The sequence below is a fragment of the Salmo salar genome, chromosome 04, assembly GCF_965601325.2.
Source record: "Salmo salar chromosome 04, fSalSal1, whole genome shotgun sequence".
In the NCBI taxonomy this organism is placed as follows: domain Eukaryota; kingdom Metazoa; phylum Chordata; class Actinopteri; order Salmoniformes; family Salmonidae; genus Salmo; species Salmo salar.
Genome location: NC_138294.1, coordinates 93,083,851 through 93,105,695, shown reverse-complemented (window position 1 = coordinate 93,105,695; position 21,845 = coordinate 93,083,851). Strand labels below are relative to the sequence as shown.

Below are 21,845 nucleotides of genomic sequence, written 5' to 3'. Positions count from 1 at the left end.
CTCAGTAGATAGCCCGGCATCACAGGGCTAGCTATTTAGACACCCAGCAAGTTTAGCACTCACCAAAGTCAGATTTACTATAAGAAAAATGTTATTACCTTTGCTGTCTTCGTCAGAATGCACTCCCAGGACTTCTACTTCAATAACAAATGTTGGTTTGGTCCCAAATATTCCATTGTTATATCCAAATAGCGGCGTTTTGTTCGTGCGTTCAAGACACTATCCGAATGGTAAATAAGGGTGACGAGCACGGCGCATTTCGTGACCAAAAAATTCTAAATATTCCATTTCCGTACTTCGAAGCATGTCAACTGCTGTTTAAAATCAATTTTTATGCCATTTTTCTCGTAAGAAAGCGATAATATTCCGACCGGGAGTGGTGGTTTTCGTTCAAAGAGGGAAAATAAAAACATCTCGTGCCCTCGTGCACGAGACCCAGTCTAATGGTCCTCTGACAGGCCACTATCCAAACGCGCTAATGTGTTTCAGCCTGGGGCTGCCTCGATATCATTCAGCTTTTTCCCGGGTTCTGAGAGCCTATGGGAGCCGTAGGAAGTGTCACGTTACAGCAAAGATCCTCAGTCTTCAACTTGTCAGACAGGCCACTTCCTGTTCAGAATCTTCTCAGGTTTTTGCCTGCCATATGAGTTCTGTTATACTCACAGACACCATTCAAACAGTTTTAGAAACTTTAGGGTGTTTTCTATCCAAAGCCAATAATTATATGCATATTCTAGTTACTGGGCAGGAGTAGTAACCAGATTAAATCGGGTACGTTTTTTATCTGGCCGTGCAAATACTGCACCCTATCCCCAACAGGTTAATCAGGTTAGTCATGCTAGTTCATTAATCAGGTTAGTCATGCTAGTTAATTAATCAGGTTAGCCATGCTAGTTAATTAATCAGGTTAGTCATGCTAGTTAATTTTGTGCCTTTATTTAATCAGGTTAGTCATTATGTTGTGCTATAAGTTTCCAGTTGAAGTGGCTGCAGACTGACCTGTTGTTCACTCCCTGAGCGATGAAGCACACAGGATAGTACCCTCCCTCCTCATCCTCAGTGGGCGTCCATCTTACAAGGTACTCTCCTGGATCAGTGGTGTTCTTTGTGATTATGGAAGGTCCACTCACCAACAGCTCTGAAACCCTTAAACACACAGGGAGAAAAAAATACAGTAATTTTATTTTTCATTATGAACCCCATTAGCTGTTGCTGAAGCAGCAGCAACTCTTCCTGGGGTCACACAAAACATAAAACATGACATTATACGTAACATTAATAGACAAGAAAAGCTCAAGGACAGAAATGCATCTCTTCAAAATCTGAATAAAATAAACAAAATCTCCTTTCTTGAAATGGAATGTGTTAAAAATGTCTTGAATAAAGTTGACATGTCAGTTTATGTATTGACTGTAGATGCCAGATCAGGAACCATATCAGTATATGTATTGACTGTACATGCCAGATCAGGAACCATATCAGTTTATGTATTGACTGTATATGCCAGATCAGGAACCATATGAGTTTATGTATTGACTGTACATGCCAGATCAGGAACCATATCAGTTTATGTATTGACTGTATAGTTGTATTTGTGTTTATTATGGATCCCCATTAGATGCTGCCTAGGCTTCACAGTCCCGCTGTTCCATAAGGTGTATTTGTATCTGTTTTTTAAATCTGATTCTACAGTTTGCAAGGGAGGAGCGAAAACCCGCTGACACACTGGTTCGTCTAACGGTTCGTCTAACATTTAAAACCCCTGATTTAGGCTATACCTATCTGCTATGTGTTTCCACGTTTCATTTCTCTTACGTGGAGTTGGTAGCCTGTGCTCTGACAGTGATTTCCAGGGGTTGGTCTGCAGAGGCGTTCAGCAGTGCATCCTGGGCTGGTGTTGGAGACAGGAACATGGGTAGGTACAGCCCCTCCATACAGGATGTCACCGGGGGGTCCACTGAGAGACAAACCATGGAGTTGAGATACAACACATAGCGTCAGTACCACAACCACTCTACTATGCTACAGGGTTGGAAACTCTGCATAAAATGTAATGACAATCAAATGCACTACTTCTACTACTACTGGAAACAAGGCACAGACATCATCTTATTCTCTATGAAGAGAAACAACTTAAAACCTGTTGGGGATAGGGGGCAGTATTGAGAATTTCGAAAAAAATATGTGCCCATTTTTAACTGCCTCCTACACCAACTCAGAAGCTAGGATATGCATATTATTGTTCAGGTTTGGATAGAAAACACTCTGAATTTCTAAAACTGTTTGAATGGTGTCTGTATAAAAGAACTCATATGGCAGTCAAAACCCTGAGACAAATTCTGACAGGAAGTGGATACCTGATGTGTTGAATTACCTTTAAGCCTATGCCATTGAAACACACAGGGGCTTATTAATGGTTGAGCACTTCCTATGGCTTCCACTAGATGTCACCAGTCTTTACAAAGTGGTTTGAGTCTTCTACTGTAAGAACTGAACGAACAAGAGCCTTGGAACGGTGGTGGCCGATAAGACTCTGGCGCGCGAGTTCATGTTGGGTACTCTCGTTCCAATACGTTTTAAAAGAGAATGCAATCGTCCGCCTTGAATATTATTCATCTTCTGGTTGAAAAAGGCCCTAATGATTTATGCTATACAACGTTTGACATGTTTGAACGAACGTAAATATTTTTTCTCCCCTCTTTCATGAAGACAAGTCCGGCGGGCTTAGATCATGTGCTAACAACACAGAGCTTTTTGGACATAAATTATGAGCTTTTTCGAACAAAACTACATTTGTTATGGACCTGGGATTCCTGGAAGTGACATCTGATGAAGAGAATCAAAGGTAATGGATTATTTACATAGTATTTTCGATTTTAGATCTCTCCAACATGGCGGTTAGTCTGTATCGCAAAGCTTATTTTTCTGGGCGCAGTGCTCAGATTATTGCAAAGTGTGATTTCCCAGTAAGGTTATTTTTAAATCTGGCAATCCGGTTGCGTTCAAGAGATGTAAATCTATAATTCTTTGAATGACAATATAATATTTTACCAATGTTTTCGAATAGTAATTATTTAATTTGTTGTGCTGATTTGACTGGCGGTTATTGGAGGGAAAAGATTTCCTCAACATCAACGCCATAGTAAAACGCTGTTTTTGGATATAAATATGAACTTGATAGAACAAAACATGCATGTATTGTCTAACATAATGTCCTAGGAGTGTCATCTGATGGAGATTGTCAAAGGTTAGTGCATAATTTTAGCTGGTTTTCTGCTTTTGGTGACGCGTGTCTTTGCATTGACAAAACATTACACACAGCTATTTTCAATGTACTGTCCTAACATAATCTAACTTTATGCTTTCGCCGTAAAGCCTTTTTGAAATCGGACAACGTGGTTAGATTAAGGAGATGTTTATCTTTCAAAGGGTGTAAGATAGTTGTATGTTTGAGAAATTTGAATTATGACATTTAATTGTTTTCAAATTTGGCGCTCTTGATATTTCACCTGTTGTTGATAGGGTGTACCAGGGGTGGGACGCTTGCGTCCCACATAGCCCATAGAGGTTAATAGAAACTACCTAGTTATAAAGATAAACTACCTAGATATAAAGATAAACTATATAGATATTAAGATAAACTACCTAGATATATAGATAAACTACTGTCACGTCCTGACCAGCAGAGGGCGTATTGCTTAGTCTAGGTCAGGATGTGGCAGGGGGTTTGTGTTTGTTAAATGTTGGGTTGATGATTGGGACTTCCAATTGAAGGCAGGTGTGTATAGTTGCCTTTGATTGGAAGTCCTATATAGGTATGTGTGTTTGTCTTTGGGGTTGTGGGGAATTGTTCTGTGTTGAGCCTATGCTTTGCCAGACTGTTGGTTGTTCGTTCATTCTCGTGAGTTTGTTTTGCACTGCGTTTGTTAGCCTGCAAACTGTTGCTGTCGTGTTATTGTTTTCCTGTGGATGCCTTACTTGAGTCTATTAAAGTATGAGTATTCACAGTCTCGCTGCGCCTTGGTCCACTTCTCTCCAGTACGACATTTTCAAGGATGAGTACAACTTATTTTATGACAGAATTCCCCACCAACAAAGGACCAAGCAGCGGAAGAAGGCTGGCGAGGACTGGGAGACACAACGGGTAAGGGAGACCGAGAGGCATCCCCAAGAATTTTTTAGGGGGGGGCACAAGGGCTGTTTGACGGGGCAAGAGCTGCCCGCCAGTCAACAGTCGTCATCAGAGCTGCCCGCCAGTCAACAGTCGTCATCAGAGCTGCCCGCCAGTCAACAGTCGTCATCAGAGCTGCCCGCCAGTCAACAGTCGTCGTCAGAGCTGCCCGCCAGTCAACAGTCATCGTCAGAGCTGCCCGCCAGTCAACAGTCGTCGTCAGAGCTGCCCGCCAGTCAACAGTCGTCGTCAGAGCTGCCCGCCAGTCAACAGTCGTCGTCAGAGCTGCCCGCCAGTCAACAGTCGTCGTCAGAGCTGCCCGCCAGTCAACAGTCGTCGTCAGAGCTGCCCGCCAGTCAACAGTCGTCAGAGCTGCCCGCCAGTCAACAGTCGTCAGAGAGGTCAGACTGCCCTGACCTGCCGGAGTGGCCAGACTGCGCTGAACTGCCGGAGTGGCCAGACTGCGCTGAACTGCCGGAGTGGCCAGACTGCCCTGACCTGCCGGAGTGGCCAGACTGCCCTGACCTGCCGGAGTGGCCAGACTGCCCTGAACTGCCGGAGTGGCCAGACTGCCCTGAACTGCCGGAGTGGCCAGACTGCCCTGAACTGCCGGAGTGGCCAGACTGCCCTGACCTGCCGGAGTGGCCAGACTGCCCTGACCTGCCGGAGTGGCCAGACTGCCCAGACTGTCCCGAGCTGCCAGAGTGGCCCGACTGCCTGGAACGGCCTGCACCTGAGCCACCTCCAGGATAGGTGGGTTGGGGAGGGAGGGTGTAGCACAGTGCCGTCGTTGACGGCAGCCACCCTCTCTTCCCTCCCTTATGGTTTAGGGGTTATTGTTTGTTGGGGTTTTGTTGGGGTATTGGGGATTTTCTTGTTTTTCTTTTTTAGGTGCATCCTGGAGTCTGCACCTTGAGGGGGGGGTACTTTCACATCCTGACCAGCAGAGGGCGTATTGCTTAGTCTAGGTCAGGATGTGGCAGGGGGTTTGTGTTTGTTAAATGTTGGGTTGATGATTGGGACTTCCAATTGAAGGCAGGTGTGTATAGTTGCCTTTGATTGGAAGTCCTATATAGGTGTGTGTGTTTGTCTTTGGGGTTGTGCGGAATTGTTATGTGTTGAGCCTATGCTTTGCCAGCCTGTTGGTTGTTCGTTCATTCTCGTGAGTTTGTTTTGCACTGCGTTTGTTAGCCTGCAAACTGTTGCTGTCGTGTTATTGTTTTCCTGTGGATGCCTTACTTGAGTCTATTAAAGTATGAGTATTCACAGTCTCGCTGCGCCTTGGTCCTCTTCTCTCCAGTACGATATTTTCAAGGATGAGTACAACTTATTTTATGACAACTACCCAGTTATAAAGATTAACTACCTAGTTATAAAGATTAACTACCTAGTTATAAAGATAACTACCTAGTTATAAAGATTAACTACCTAGTTATAAAGATTAACTACCTAGTTATAAAGATTAACTACCTAGTTATAAAGATTAACTATATAGATGATATATGTACCTCTCACTGCAAACTGAACAGGCAGTTTGCAGAGTGTATTGTTTGAGGTCCTGTTAGATTGAGATCCGTCAGTATAGGAGAGAGAGATGGACTGAGTCGGGAAATCCTCCATCACCATCTGAACTACATATGTTCCAGTGGTATTACTGTTGCCCCAAAATGACAAGGTGCAGTTCTGAGGGAGACAAGATAAAAACAAGATTAAAGCGGCAATATGTTATTGCTACATACATTTTTTGACTTTTAAATCATAAATATAAACCTATAGATTCTTGAAGGATATAACTTCCAAATGCCTTATGATCTTAGTTCAACTGTCGTAACAATACATTTACAGGAAAGTCACTAGGTAATCCAAGGCTCTCCAATCAGAATGGGAGCCTGCTGCTAGCTGGTTCTCCAATCAGAATGGAAGCCTGCTGCTAACTGGTTCTCCAATCAGAATGGGAGCCTGCTGCTAGCTGGTTCTCCAATCAGAATGGAAGCCTGCTGCTAACTGGTTCTCCTATCAGAATGGGAGCCTGCTGCTAGCTGGCTCTCCAATCAGAATGGAAGCCTGCTGCTAGTTGGCTCTCCAATCAGAATGGAAGCCTGCTGTTAGTAATGGTGAAGTTGCTGCATCTGAAATAAAGTTATAATGTTATCATTGAAATATATATTTTTTTGCATTCTAATATCACCCAAGAACTTCCTTAATTAACACACCCTAAATATTATTTTTCAGATAGAATATAGATGTTTCAGCTTGTTGTATCTTGTTATAAATTCATCATCATTGTCCATTGTCTGTGTTGTTTTATTTGGATACTAACCTCTCGTAGAGTAAAGTCATTAGGAAGGTCACTTGATGTGTAACACTCATCCGTTGGTACTGCGTATCTGCATCTGACCATATCCCCATCTGGATCAAACAGCAACAGGTTGAAATCTCTTTGACAATTAGCAGGGACACTAAGAGAGAGAAAGAGAGAGACAGAGACAGAGAGAGAGAGAGAGAGAGAGAGAGACACAGAGACAGAGAGAGAGAGAGAGAGAGAGACAGAGACAGAGAGAGAGAGAGAGAGAGAGAGAGAGAGACACAGAGACACAGAGACACACAGAGAGAGAGAGAGAGAGAGACAGAGAGAGAGAGAGAGAGAGAGAGAGACAGAGAGAGAGAGAGAGAGAGAGAGATTATTGCAGTGTTTCAGACCTGTTTTATATTGATTGAATACAACACACAGATTTATAAAAGCACTTCTTCATCAAACTAAATCACTTAACACTGATATGTAGGAGTATTTACCGCATTAGTGGTACGACAGTGGTCTGTGGAGATCGGTTGACTGTTCCCGTGTCAGACCTGACTCCAAGATCCACATGAGTCCACAACCTCCAATCAATAACAGAATTATCATTGTCTATCCAGCAACAGCCATCTGATCTGTAATGATAAAGAGACAAAGGTGAAAGGTGAGTTCCAAAAACACATCCTAAACACTGTTGTTGTTATGGTGTTCATCATGTACAGTACTGTGTGTATTAACTAATGTGTGTTTTCTCCTTCCTGTTGTAATGGGGCATGTTGGACATATTCTCTATAACTACTTTGGTAACCAGGATGCAATAACTTATCTGTTCCCTGTTAATACAAATCAGGTTCATAATCATACTGGTAATGGATGGAAGATTTGACTAGAAAAGAAACACTCACAGCAGATCAAAAGTCTGTGTGTTACTGAAGACATGTCTAGTCATTACTCCTTCTGTCTGACACCAGCCCTCAGATATCTCCTGGTCCACTGTGTTAACCACTAGACTGGTCTCATTCCCACAGTCCCCACTGACACACCACCAGGTATCAGAAAGACAGATGGAATAGTGGAAGGCTGTCTTGTAACGAAGGTCCACCTGCAACAACCCACTTCATTAAACCACCATTTCAGACACATTGCTAGACTGCTGTCTTTCACAAGTGTGGAACAAAGACAAATGTTCTCTTTGGTAAGGAGGGTAAGAGAACCAGGAGGAGCAAGGCATTCTTCATATAGCTAAATGCCTTTATCATTATGGTACGTTCAATAGTACAGAACATTCTAAACTCTGATTCATTTCATCCTTTGTCAGGGATTACAATGATACAACAAGCCTTCTGTAGAGAGCAAACCATGTTCCAACAAAGACTGATTGAAGAGGGACTGGTTAGGCACAACATAATCATTGGTGGACAACGCTTAGTTATCAACAATAGATACTATCAATTCAAAACAACACTTAGTTATCAACAATAGATAATATCAATTCAAAACAACACTTAGTTATCAACAACAGGCAAAATCAATTCCAAATGGTGAAATAGATACAGTATATAATGTCTAGTGAAAGTTTACACACCCCTTCCTTGCACAGTTTGATGCCTTAAAATTGCATCTAATTATGGATTAAATTAGATTTTTTTTTCCTATCGACTTAGACATCGATAAATTGTTGAAACATTTTCAAATTCATAAAAAAAAAAACACAGCAGAAAAACAAACAACTTGGGGTGTGGTAATCTAGTGTAGTCCCTTGTAGAAGTAATTTTAAGGCAGCACATTTTGAAGACTGTGCAAGGGGTGTGTAGACTCTCACTAGGCACTATATTATCATAATGCATATTAAAGCCTGAAATACTGAGAAGACTTGAATAGGAGTGGGTATAAGTAGTGAATAGGAGTGGGTATAAGTAGTAAATAGGAGTAGGTATAAGTATTGAATAGGAGTGGGTATAAGCTGTGAATAGGAGTGGGTATAAGTATTGAATAGGAGTGGGTATAAGCAGTGAATAGGAGTGGGTATAAGTAGTGAATAGGAGTGGGTATAAGCAGTGAATAGGAGTGGGTATAAGTATTGAATAGGAGTGGGAATAAGTAGTGAATAGGAGTGGGTATAAGCTGTGAATAGGAGTGGGAATAAGTATTGAATAGGAGTGGGAATAAGTAGTGAATAGGAGTGGGTATAAGCTGTGAATAGGAGTGGGTATAAGTAGTGAATAGGAGTGGGTATAATTAGTGAATAGGAGTGGGTGTATGTAGTGAATAGGAGTGGGTATAAGCAGTGAATAGGAGTGGGTATAAGTAGTGAATAGGAGTGGGTATAAGTAGTGAATAGGAGTGGGTATAAGTAGTGAATAGGAGTGGGTATAAGCAGTGAATAGGAGTGGGTATATGTAGTGAATACGAGTGGGTATATGTAGTGAATATGAGTGTGTATAAGCTGTGAATAGGAGTGGGTATAAGTAGTGAATAGGAGTGGGTATAATTAGTGAATAGGAGTGGGTATAAGTAGTGAATAGGAGTGGGTATAAGTAGTGAATAGGAGTGGGTATATGTAGTGAATAGGAGTGGGTATAAGCAGTGAATAGGAGTGGGTATAAGTAGTGAATAGGAGTGGGTATAAGTAGTGAATAGGAGTGGGTATATGTAGTGAATAGGAGTGGGTATAAGTAGTGAATAGGAGTGGGTATAAGTAGTAAATAGGAGTGGGTATACGTAGTGAATAGGAGTGGGTATATGTAGTGAATAGGAGTGGGTATATGTAGTGAATAGGAGTAGGTATAAGTAGTGAATAGGAGTGGGTATACATAGTGAATAGGAGTGGGTATAAGTGGTGAATAGGAGTGGGTATAAGCAGTGAATACGAGTGGGTATATGTAGTGAATATGAGTGTGTATAAGTGGTGAATAGGAGTGGTTATATGTAGTGAATAGGAGTGGGTATAAGTAGTGAATAGATGTGGGTATAAGTGGTGAATAGGAGTGGGTATATGTAGTGAATATGAGTGTGTATAAGTGGTGAATAGGAGTGGTCATATGTAGTGAATAGGAGTGGGTATAAGTAGTGAATAGGAGTGGGTATAAGTGGTGAATGTTCTGTTATAATCGTCACCCGGCACAGCCAGAAGAGGACTGGTCCACCCCTCAGAGCCTGGTTCCTCTCTAGGTTTCTTCATAGGTTCTGGCCTTTCTATGGAGTTTTTCCTAGCCACCGTGCTTTGTTTGCTGTTTGGGGTTTTAGGCTGGGTTTCTGTTCAGCACTTTGAGATATCAGCTGATGTAAGAATGGCTTTATAAATTCATTTGATTGATTGATTGATTGATTGATTGATAATGAATAGGAGTGGGTATAAGAAGTGAGAAAAGGAGAGCCATAAATGACATGACATTAAACACTAGAGGGCAGCAGACAGGGCACCACAGACCAAATGGAAACGTTGTGCCTTCCATTTCTACAAGTCTCTTGTCTGGAGTCTATTTTACAAGCCTGTTGAGCTAAGAATAGATTTGCAAAACACCTGGTAATTTACAAAAGTTGCCATTTTTTTTTCTTCATTTTACAGGTAATTTTGGAAATCTATGGAAATAATAATTTTAAAAATATATATTTTATATACTTTCTATTTTCAGTTAATTCCTTGAATGTTTTCAACATTCTGGTAGCTTACTGGTAAATGTTGGTAGTTTACTGGTACATTTAGAAAGTTACCAGTAAAACTCCAAACCCTATGAAGAACCTATTTTTCAAGATGACAGCAAGAACAAATAAGCATTTTTCTCAGTTGAAGAAAACACTGAAAACTACAATACGTAGAAATGTGAGTTATAGATCTGTCTTTTTGTGTCTTTTACTTTCTGTTTTGTACACCAGTTTCAAACAGCTGAAAATACTATATTGTTGGTTATTGAAAATATATTTCACAGCAGTTTAGATCTACGCTATACATGCTTGTTCTGTCACCAACTGAAATTAGACAAACTATTACAATTGTAGCAACCAGGAAATGACAGAGTGATTTCTGCATAGTGGATCTTTAATAGGAAGCATCATCATTGTGCTTTGGTCTTACCCTGTAGGTCCCGTCTGGGTTGGTCCCTCTGGGGTTGAAGGTCATGGTTCCTCCTGAGAAGTGGGAGGCCCAGGAGCAGGAGACCATCAGCAGCAGTATTAGGGAGGACTGGGAGGGAGACATGGTGCCTGTCTCTCTGTCTGTCTGAGTCTCTCTGAGTACTGACTCTACTTTAATAGACACATGTAGAGTAGTGGCACATGCGCACATGAACCTGCAAGTACACTGAACTACACACACACACACACACACACACACACACATTTTTTTACAGAAGCACTGTGCATTATGAGTCACTCTCAGAAGCAGACTAACACGTTTTAATCACCAGACTGACAATGGAATCTCGGTGTAGTAAAGATTGTTGTTTGTAACTTGAAAAGATTCAGGGCAAGATACCAGAGCAGACTTGAAGGCATCATGGCAGCCCACTGGGCACACACTGGTTACATTTACATTTACATTCACGTCATTTAGCAGATGCTCTTAACCAGAGCGACTTAGAAATTGGTGCATTCACCTTATGATATCCAGTGGAACAACCACTTTACAATAGTACATCTATATCTTTTTTGGGGGGGAGGGTAGGGGGGGAGGATAAGAAGGATTACTTAATCCTATCCCAGGTATTCCTTAACTCTGGGCTAGGCGGGACGAATTCGTCCCACCTACGTAACAGCCAGTTGAATCCTGTGGCGCGATTTTCAAAACGTTTGAAAAGCTATTACTTCAATTTCTCAAACATATGACTATTTTACAGCTATTTAAAGACAAGACTCTCGTTAATCTAACCACACTGTCCGATTTCAAAAAGGCTTTACAACGAAAGCAAAACATTAGATTATGTCAGCAGAGTACCAAGCCAGAAATAATCAGACACCCATTTTTCAAGCTAGCATATAATGTCACAAAAACCCAGAAGACAGCTAAATGCAGCACTAACCTTTGATGATCTTCATCAGATGACAACCCTAGGACATTATGTTATACAATACATGCATGTTTTGTTCAATCAAGTTCATATTTATATCAAAAACCAGCTTTATACATTAGCATGTGACGTTCAGAACTAGCATACCCCCCCGCAAACCTCCGGTGAATTTACTAAATTACTCACGATAAACGTTCACAAAAAGCATAACAATTATTTTAAGAATTATAGATACAGAACTCCTCTATGCACTCGATATGTCCGATTTTAAAATAGCTTTTTGGTGAAAGCACATTTTGCAATATTCTAAGTACATAGCCCAGGCATCACGGGCTAGCTATTTAGACACCCGGCAAGTTTAGCACTCACCAATATCAGGTTTACTATTATAAAAGTTTGATTACCTTTTGTTGTCTTCGTCAGAATGCACTCCCAGGACTGCTGCTTCAATAACAAATGTTGGTTTGGTCCAAAATAATCCATCGTTATATCCGAATAGCGGCGATTTGTTCGTGCGTCCCAGACACTATCTGAAATGGTAAATCAGGGTCGTGCGCATGGCGCAATTCGTGACAAAAAAAATCTAAATATTCCATTACCGTACTTCGAAGCATGTCAACCGCTGTTTAAAATCCATTTTTATGCCATTTTTCTCGTAAAAAAGCGATAATATTCCGACCGGGAATGTCCATTTAGCTAAACAGAGGAAAGTAAACAAAGCTTTCGGTCGACGCGGGCACGAGCCTGAGTCTCACAGTAATGTAACCAGCCACTACCCAAACGCGCTACTTTGTTTCAGCCAGAGCCTGCAAAGCCACGATTCAGCTTTTTACCGCCTTCTGAGACCCTATGGCAGCCGTAGGAAGTGTCACGGGACAGCTAAGATCCTCACTCTTCAATAAACAGAGACAAGAAGAACGACACCTTGTCAGACAGGCCACTTCCTGAATGAAACCTTCTCAGATTTTTGCCTGCCAAATGAGTTCTGTTATACTCACAGACACCATTCAAACAGTTTTAGAAACTTTACGGTGTTTTCTATCCATATGTAATAAGTATATGCATATTCTAGTTACTGGGTAGGAGTGGTAACCAGATTAAATCGGGTACGTTTTTTATCCAGCCGTGTCAATACTGCCCCCTAGCCCTAACAGGTTATTAAAGAAGTGGGGTTTCAGGTGTCTCCGGAAGGTGGTGATTGACTCCGCTGTCCTGGCATCGTGAGGGAGCTTGTTCCACCATTGGGGTGCCAGAGCAGCGAACAGTTTTGACTGGGCTGAGCGGGAACTGTGCTTCCGCAGAGGTAGGGAGGCCAGCAGGCCAGAGGTGGATGAACGCAGTGCCCTTCTTTGGGTGTAGGGACTGATCAGAGCCTGAAGGTACGGAGGTGCCGTTCCCCTCACAGCTCCGTTGGCAAGCACCATGGTCTTGTAGCAGATGCGAGCTTCAACTGGAAGCCAGTGGAGTGTGCGGAGGAGCGGAGAGATGTGAGAGAACTTGGGAAGGTTGAACACCAGACGGGCTGCGGCGTTCTGGATGAGTTGTAGGGGTTTAATGGCACAGGCAGGGAGCCCCGCCAACAGCGAGTTGCAGTAATCCAGACGGGAGATGAAAAGTGCCTGGATTAGGACCTGCGCCGCTTCCTGTGTGAGGCAGGGTCGTACTCTGCGAATGTTGTAGAGCATGAACCTTCAGGATTGGGTCACCACCTTGATGTTAGCGGAGAACGACAGGGTGTTGTCCAGGGTTACGCCAAGGCTCTTAGCACTTTGGGAGGAGGACACACAGGAGTTGTCAACCGTGATGGCGAGATAATGGAACGGGCAGTCCTTCCCCGGGAGGAAGAGCAGCTCCGTCTTGCCGAGGTTCAGCTTGAGGTGGTGATCCGTCATCAACACTGATATGTCTGCCAGACATGCAGAGATGCGATTCGCCATCTGGTTTTCAGAAGGGGGAAAGGAGAAGATTAATTGTGTGTCGTCTGCGTAGCAATGATAGGAGAGACCATGTGAGGATATGACAGAGCCAAGTGAATTGGTGTATAGCGAGAATAGGAGAGGGCCTAGAACTGAGCCCTGGGGGACACCAGTGGTGAGAGCACGTGGTGCGGAGATGGATTCTCGCCACGCCACCTGGTAGGAGCGACCTGTCAGGTAGGACGCAATCCAGGAGTGAGCCGCGCCGGAGATGCCCAACTCGGAGAGGGTGGAGAGGAGGATCTGATGGTTCACAGTATCAAAGGCAGCAGATAGGTCTAGAAGGATGAGAGCAGAGGAGAGAGAGTTAGCTTTAGCAGTGCGGAGAGCCTCCCTTGACACAGAGAAGAGCAGTCTCAGTTGAATGACCAGTCTTGAAACCTGACTGATTTGGATCAAGATGGTCATTCTGAGAGAGATAGCAAGAGAGCTGGCCAAGGACGGCACGCTCAAGAGTTTTGGAGAGAAAAGAAAGAAGGGATACTGGTCTGTAGTTGTTGACATCGGATGGATCGAGTGTAGGTTTTTTGAGAAGGGGTGCAACTCTCGCTCTCTTGAAGACGGGAACCAATGTTTCCACATTGGTTCAATGAAATGATGTGGAACCAACGCGGAATAGATGTTGAATTGACGTCTGTACCCAGTGGGAGGTGGCAGGGTCCTGGAACACAGTCAGGATTTCATTGAAAAATACACTTTTTTTGTTACTAACTTTGCATTACATAGATTCATCTCAAACACAACATACAACATATATAATTACAATAATAAACAACTTAAATAACATTTTACAATGTTACATGTACAGGGAAGCTTGTTAATCTGTTATGGCTAGGGGGCAGTATTTTCACGGCTGGATAAAAAAACGTACCGATTTAATCTGGTTACTACTCCTGCCCAGTAACTAGAATATGCATATAATTATTGGCTTTGGATAGAAAACACTCCAAAGTTTCTAAAACTGTTTGAATGGTGTCTGTGAGTATAACAGAACTCAAATGGCAGGTCAAAACCTGAGAGATTCCTTTACAGGAAGTGGCCTGCTGACCATTTCTTGAACTTCTTTGCCATCTCATTCAATTACAAAGGATCTCTGCTCTAACGTGACACTTCCTACGTCTTCCATAGGCTCTCAGAGCCCGGGAAAAAACAGAATGTCGTCATCCCAGCCCCAGGCTGAAACACATTATCGCCTTTCTCAAGTGGCCGATCAAGGGACTCTGGGCTTAGGCGCGTGCCCTGGCCGCCCCCGCCTTTGTGATTATTCCTCTGTTTGCCGAAAAGGAGATTCCCGGTCGGAATATTATCGCTTTTTTACGAGATAAATTGCATAAAAATTGATTTTAAACAGCGGTTGACATGCTTCGAAGTACGGTAATGGAATATTTAGATTTTTTTGGTCACGAATTGCGCCATGCGCACGACCCTGATATACCATTTCGGATAGTTTCTGGAACGCACGAACAAAACGCCGCTATTCGGATATAACGATGGATTATTTGGGACCAAACCAACATTTGTTATTGAAGTAGCAGTCCTGGGAGTGCATTCTGACGAAGACAACAAAGGTAGTAACATTTTTGTAATAGTAAATCTGATTTTGGTGAAGGCTAAACTTGCCGGGTGTCTAAATAGCTAGCCCGTGATGGCTGGGCTATGTACTTAGAATATTGCAAAATGTGCTTTCACCAAAAAGCTATTTTAAAATCGGACATATCGAGTGCATAGAGGAGTTCTGTATCTATAATTCTTAAAATAATTGTTATGATTTTTGTGAACGTTTATCGTGAGTAATTTAGTAAATTGTTAGTAAATTCCCCGGAAGTTTGCGGGGGGTATGCTAGTTCTGAACGTCACATGCTAATGTAAAAAGCTGTTTTTTGATATATGAACTTGATTGAACAAAACATGCATGTATTGTATAACATAATGTCCTAGGTGTGTCATCTGATGAAGATCAAAGGTTAGTGCTGCATTTAGCTGTCTTCTGGGTTTTTGTGACATTATATGCTAGCTTGAAAAATGGGTGTCTGATTATTTCTGTCTGGGTACTCTGCTGACATAATCTAATGTTTTGCTTTCGCTGTAAAGACTTTTTGAAATCGGACAGTGTGGTTAGATAAAGGAGAGTCTTGTCTTTAAAATGCTGTGAAATAGTCATATGTTTGAAAAATTGAAGTTTTTGTATTTTTGAGGAATTTGTAATTCGCGCCACGCCTATCATTGGATATTGGATGTGAACATCAGACCAATAATGTACAGAAACCCAGTAACTGACAGTAACAGACAGTAACAGACGGTAACAGACAGTAACAGACAGTAGCAGACAGTAACAGATGGTAGCAGACAGTAACAGACGGTAACAGACGGTAACAGACGGTAACAGATGGTAGCAGACAGTAACAGACAGTAACAGACAGTAGCAGACAGTAACAGACAGTAACAGACAGTAGCAGACGGTAACAGACGGTAACAGACGGTAACAGATGGTAGCAGATGGTAGCAGACAGTAACAGACAGTAACAGACAGTAGCAGACAGTAACAGACAGTAGCAGACAGCAACAGACAGTAACAGAGTAGCAGACAGTAACAGACAGTAACAGACAGTAACAGGCAGTAACAGGCAGTAACAGACAGTAACAGTTGGTAGTAGACAGTAACAGACAGTTGCAGACAGTAGCAGAGTAACAGACAGTAACAGACAGTAACAGACTGTAGCAGACTGTAACAGACAGTAACAGACTGTAGCAGACAGTAACAGACAGTAGCAGACAGTAGCAGGCAGTAACAGACGGTAGCAGACGGTAACAGACGGTAACAGACGGTAGCAGACAGTAACAGACAGTAACAGACAGTAACAGACAGTAGCAGACACTAGCATACAGTAACAGACAGTAACAGACAGTAGCATACAGTAACAGACAGTAGCAGACAGTAGCAGACAGTAGCATACAGTAACAGACAGTAGCAGACAGTAACAGACAGTAGCAGACAGTAACAGACAGTAACAGACAGTAACAGAGAGTAGCATACAGTAACAGACAGTAACAGACAGTAGCAGACAGTAACAGACAGTAACAGACAGTAACAGACAGTAACAGACAGTAGCAGGCAGTAACAGACGGTAGCAGACGGTAGCAGACAGTAACAGACAGTAACAGACAGTAGCAGACAGTAACAGACAGTAACAGACAGTAACAGACAGTAACAGACAGTAGCAGGCAGTAACAGACGGTAGCAGACGGTAACAGACGGTAACAGACGGTACCAGACGGTAGCAGACGGTAGCAGACAGTAACAGACAGTAACAGACAGTAGCAGACACTAGCATACAGTAACAGACAGTAACAGACAGTAACAGACAGTAACAGACAGTAGAATACAGTAACAGACAGTAGCAGACAGTAGCATACAGTAACAGACAGTAGCAGACAGTAACAGACAGTAGCAGACAGTAACAGACAGTAACAGACAGTAACAGAGAGTAGCATACAGTAACAGACAGTAACAGACAGTAGCAGACAGTAACAGACAGTAACAGACAGTAACAGAGAGTGGCAGACAGTAACAGACAGTAACAGACAGTAGCAGACAGTAACAGACAGTAGCAGACAGTAACAGACAGTAGCAGACAGCAACAGATAGTAGCAGACAGTAACAGACAGTAACAGACAGTAACAGACAGTAACAGAGAGTGGCAGACAGTAACAGACAGTAACAGACAGTAGCAGACAGTAACAGACAGTAACAGACAGTAACAGACAGTAGCAGACAGTAACAGACAGTAGCAGACAGTAACAGATAGTAGCAGACAGTAACAGACAGTAACAGACAGTAACAGACAGTAGCAGACAGCAACAGACAGTAGCAGACAGCAACAGATAGTAGCAGACAGTAACAGATAGTAGCAGACAGTAACAGACAGTAGCAGACAGTAGCAGTAAAAGTCTTACTGCTGACCACAGCTTTCAGTTACTGCTGATTTCTTTCTTCTTTTCTACTTCAACTCTCTAAAAATGTAGTTTAAGAATAACTCTGACTGGTGTGTGAAGTTTGTTTCTCCTCATTTGGTAATGCAGAAATTAGCCTCCACACCTTCTCTCTCCTTCTCTCCCCTTCAACTCTCTCTCACTTCTCTCTCTCCTTCTGTCACGGCCGTCGTACTGAGTAGACCAAAATGTAGCGGGTACGTGAATGCTCATGTTACTTTTATTAGAACATTACACAAAAACAAGAAAACGAATGAACGACAGCTAAACAGTTTTGCAGGCTAAACACAGCAGTGCAAAAACAACTTCCCACAAAAGACAGGGGGAAAAAGGGCTACCTAAGTATGGCTCCCAATCAGCAACAACGATGTACAGCTGTTCCTGATTGAGAGCCATAGCAGGCCAACACAAAGAAATACACAACATAGAAAAAACATAGAAATACAAAAACATAGAACCATACCCAAAAACCCCGATAACACAAAACAAACACACCCCTGCCACGCCCTGACCAAACTACATTAACAAATAACCCCTTATACTGGTCAGAACGTGACAGTACCCCCCCCAAAGTTGCAGACCCCGGAAGCACCTGAAACAAAAAACTAACAAAACAATAACCCATAACAATAAATCCCAAAACTACAGGGGAGGGAAGGGAGGGTGGCCACCATCACCGACGGTTCTAGTGCAACACCTCCCCCCTCCCCAATCCTCGTACCACGGAGGTGGCTCAGGCTCTGGCCTTAGTCCCCAACGTAACCTGTCCACCCCTGCTGAAGGCTCATGGCTAAGGCGCGTCGCTGGAGACCTCGGGCTGATGCGCGTCGCTGGAGACCTCGGGCTGATGCGCGTCGCTGTAGACCTCGAGCTGAAGCGCGACTCTGGAAGCTCTGGACTGGAGGGCGACTCTGGAAGCTCCGGACTGGAGGGCGACTCTGGAAGCTCCGGACTGGAGGGCGACTCTGGAAGCTCCGGACTGGAGGGCGACTCTGGAAGCTCCGGACTGGAGGGCGACTCTGGAAGCTCCGGACTGGAGGGCGACTCTGGAAGCTCCGGACTGGAGGGCGACTCTGGAAGCTCCGGACTGGAGGGCGACTCTGGAAGCTCCGGACTGGAGGGCGACTCTGGAAGCTCCGGACTGGAGGGGCGACTCTGGAAGCTCCGGACTGGAGGGCGACTCTGGAAGCTCCGAACTGGAGGGCGACTCTGGAAGCTCCGGACTGGAGGGCGACTCTGGAAGCTCCGGACTGGAGGGCGACTCTGGAAGCTCCGGACTGGAGGGCGACTCTGGAAGCTCCGGACTGGAGGGCGACTCTGGAAGCTCCGGACTGGAGGGCGACTCTGGAAGCTCCGGACTGGAGGGCGACTCTGGAAGCTCCGGACTGGAGGGCGACTCTGGAAGCTCCGGACTGGAGGGCGACTCTGGAAGCTCCGGACTGGAGGGCGACTCTGGAAGCTCCGGACTGGAGGGCGACTCTGGAAGCTCCGGACTGGAGGGCGACTCTGGAAGCTCCGGACTGGAGGGCGACTCTGGAAGCTCCGGACTGGAGGGCGACTCTGGAAGCTCCGGACTGGAGGGCGACTCTGGGAGCTCCGGACTGGAGGGCGACTCTGGGAGCTCCGGACTGGAGGGCGACTCTGGCTGCGCCGGTTTCGGACTGGAGGGCGACTCTGGCTGCGCCGGTTTCGGACTGGAGGGCGACTCTGGCTGCGCCGGTTTCGGACTGGAGGGCGACTCTGGCTGCGCCGGTTCCGGACTGAAGGGAGACTCTGGCTGCGCCAGTTCTGGACTGTGGGCCGTCTCTGTTGGCTCCGGACTGTGGGCCGTCTCTGTTGGCTCCGGACTGTGGGCCGTCTCTGTTGGCTCCGGACTGTGGGCTGTCTCTGGCGGCTCCAGACTGTGGGCCGTCTTTGCAGGCTCCGGACTGTGGGCCGTCTTTGCAGGCTCCGGACTGTAGGACGTCGCTGGACGCACTGGACGGGGCACTGTCGCCGGAAGCTCTAGACGGGGCACTGTCGCCGGAAGCTCTAGACGGGGCACTGTCGCTGGAAGCTCTGGACGGGGCACTGTCGCCGGAAGGTCTGGACGGGGCACTGTCGTCGGAAGCTCTGGACTGGAGCTGCGCACTGAAGGCCTGATGCGTAGGGCTCTATTAGGAGGCGCCAGACTATTTTCACGCACCACAGGGCTAGTGTGAGGAGCAGGAGCAGGACGAACTGGACTGGGTTGACGCACTGGAGGCCTGGTGCATGGGGCTGGTACTGGAGGTACCAGACTGGAGACACGCACCCCAAGGCTAGTGCGAGGAGCGGGAACAGGACGTACTGGACTGGGCTGACGCACTGGAGGCCTGGTGCGTGGTGCTGGCTTTGGAGGCGCCAGACTGGAGACACGGCTAGTGCGGGGAGCGGGAACAGGATACACTGGGCCGCGGAGGCGCACTGGCGGTCTCGAGCTCAGGACTGGGACCACCCGTACTGGCTGGGTGCCCGCTTCCCCCCGGAAAATGCGGGAAGCTGGCACCGAGCACACCGGCTTGTGGATGCTCGGCCTTGACGCCTTGCGCATCACCCCATAGCACGGGGCCTGACCAGTACCACGCTGCCTCTGGTAAGCACGGGGAGTTGGCTTAGGGCTCAACCCTGGCCCAGCCAAACTACCCGTGTGCCACCCCCAAACATATTTTTGGGGCTGCTTCTCGTAGTGAGTAGACCAAAATGTAGCTGGTACGTGAATGCTCATATTACTTTTATTAGATCATTACACAAAAACAAGAAAACGAATGAACGACAGCTAAACAGTTTTGCAGGCTAAACACAGCAGTGCAAAAACAACTTCCCACAAAAGACAGGGGGAAAAAGGGCTACCTAAGTATGGCTCCCAATCAGCAACAACGATGTACAGCTGTTCCTGATTGAGAGCCATAGCAGGCCAACACAAAGAAATACACAACATAGAAAAAACATAGAAATACAAAAACATAGAACCATACCCAAAAACCCCGATAACACAAAACAAACACACCCCTGCCACGCCCTGACCAAACTACATTAACAAATAACCCCTTATACTGGTCAGAACGTGACAGTACCCCCCCCAAAGTTGCAGACCCCGGAAGCACCTGAAACAAAAAACTAACAAAACAATAACCCATAACAATAAATCCCAAAACTACAGGGGAGGGAAGGGAGGGTGGCCACCATCACCGACGGTTCTAGTGCAACACCTCCCCCCTCCCCAATCCTCGTACCACGGAGGTGGCTCAGGCTCTGGCCTTAGTCCCCAACGTAACCTGTCCACCCCTGCTGAAGGCTCATGGCTAAGGCGCGTCGCTGGAGACCTCGGGCTGATGCGCGTCGCTGGAGACCTCGGGCTGATGCGCGTCGCTGTAGACCTCGAGCTGAAGCGCGACTCTGGAAGCTCTGGACTGGAGGGCGACTCTGGAAACTCCGGACTGGAGGGCGACTCTGGAAGCTCCGGACTGGAGGGCGACTCTGGAAACTCCGGACTGGAGGGCGACTCTGGAAGCTCCAGACTGGAGGGCGACTCTGGAAGCTCCGGACTGGAGGGCGACTCTGGAAGCTCCGGACTGGAGGGCGACTCTGGAAGCTCCGGACTGGAGGGCGACTCTGGAAGCTCCGGACTGGAGGGCGACTCTGGAAGCTCCGGACTGGAGGGCGACTCTGGAAGCTCCGGACTGGAGGGCGACTCTGGAAGCTCCGGACTGGAGGGCGACTCTGGCTGCGCCGGTTTCGGACTGGAGGGCGACTCTGGCTGCGCCGGTTTCGGACTGGAGGGCGACTCTGGCTGCGCCGGTTTCGGACTGGAGGGCGACTCTGGCTGCGCCGGTTCTGGACTGAAGGGCGTCTCTGTCGGCTCCGGACTGTGGGCCGTCTCTGTCGGCTCCGGACTGTGGGCCGTCTCTGTCGGCTCCGGACTGTGGGCCGTCTCTGTTGGCTCCGGACTGTGGGCCGTCTCTGTTGGCTCCGGACTGTGGGTTGTCTCTGGCGGCTCCAGACTGTGGGCCGTCTTTGCAGGCTCCGGACTGTGGGCCGTCTTTGCAGGCTCCGGACTGTAGGACGTCGCTGGACGCACTGGACGGGGCACTGTCGCCGGAAGCTCTAGACGGGGCACTGTCGCCGGAAGCTCTAGACGGGGCACTGTCGCTGGAAGCTCTAGACGGGGCACTGTCGCCGGAAGGTCTGGACGGGGCACTGTCGTCGGAAGCTCTGGACTGGAGCTGCGCACTGAAGGCGTAGGGCTCTATTAGGAGGCGCCAGACTATTTTCACGCACCACAGGGCTAGTGTGAGGAGCAGGAGCAGGACGAACTGGACTGGGTTGACGCACTGGAGGCCTGGTGCATGGGGCTGGTACTGGAGGTACCAGACTGGAGACACGCA

At 45.9% G+C, this 21,845-nt stretch overlaps 1 protein-coding gene across 3 annotated transcripts in view; it reads right to left on the bottom strand.

The window, feature by feature from the left end:
* LOC106604032 (uncharacterized) overlaps nucleotides 1–21,845 on the bottom strand; it is a 64,523-nt gene that overhangs the window by 9,496 nt on the left and 33,182 nt on the right. For 2 of the 3 annotated variants that reach the window (XR_014392235.1, XM_082974822.1), the window contains exons 2-8: nucleotides 10,543–10,772; nucleotides 7,373–7,569; nucleotides 6,965–7,102; nucleotides 6,492–6,630; nucleotides 5,680–5,854; nucleotides 1,816–1,957; nucleotides 1,000–1,146 (exon numbers count right to left, since the gene is read on the bottom strand). Coding sequence is in view for 2 of the 3 variants with exons in the window: in XM_082974822.1 (XP_082830948.1) it covers nucleotides 1,000–1,146; nucleotides 1,816–1,957; nucleotides 5,680–5,854; nucleotides 6,492–6,630; nucleotides 6,965–7,102; nucleotides 7,373–7,569; nucleotides 10,543–10,772 (1,168 nt within the window). In the remaining variant the exon portion in view is untranslated. The remainder of the gene's footprint in view (nucleotides 1–999; nucleotides 1,147–1,815; nucleotides 1,958–5,679; nucleotides 5,855–6,491; nucleotides 6,631–6,964; nucleotides 7,103–7,372; nucleotides 7,570–10,542; nucleotides 10,773–21,845) is intronic. The other variant, XM_082974823.1, reaches the window with a different exon arrangement.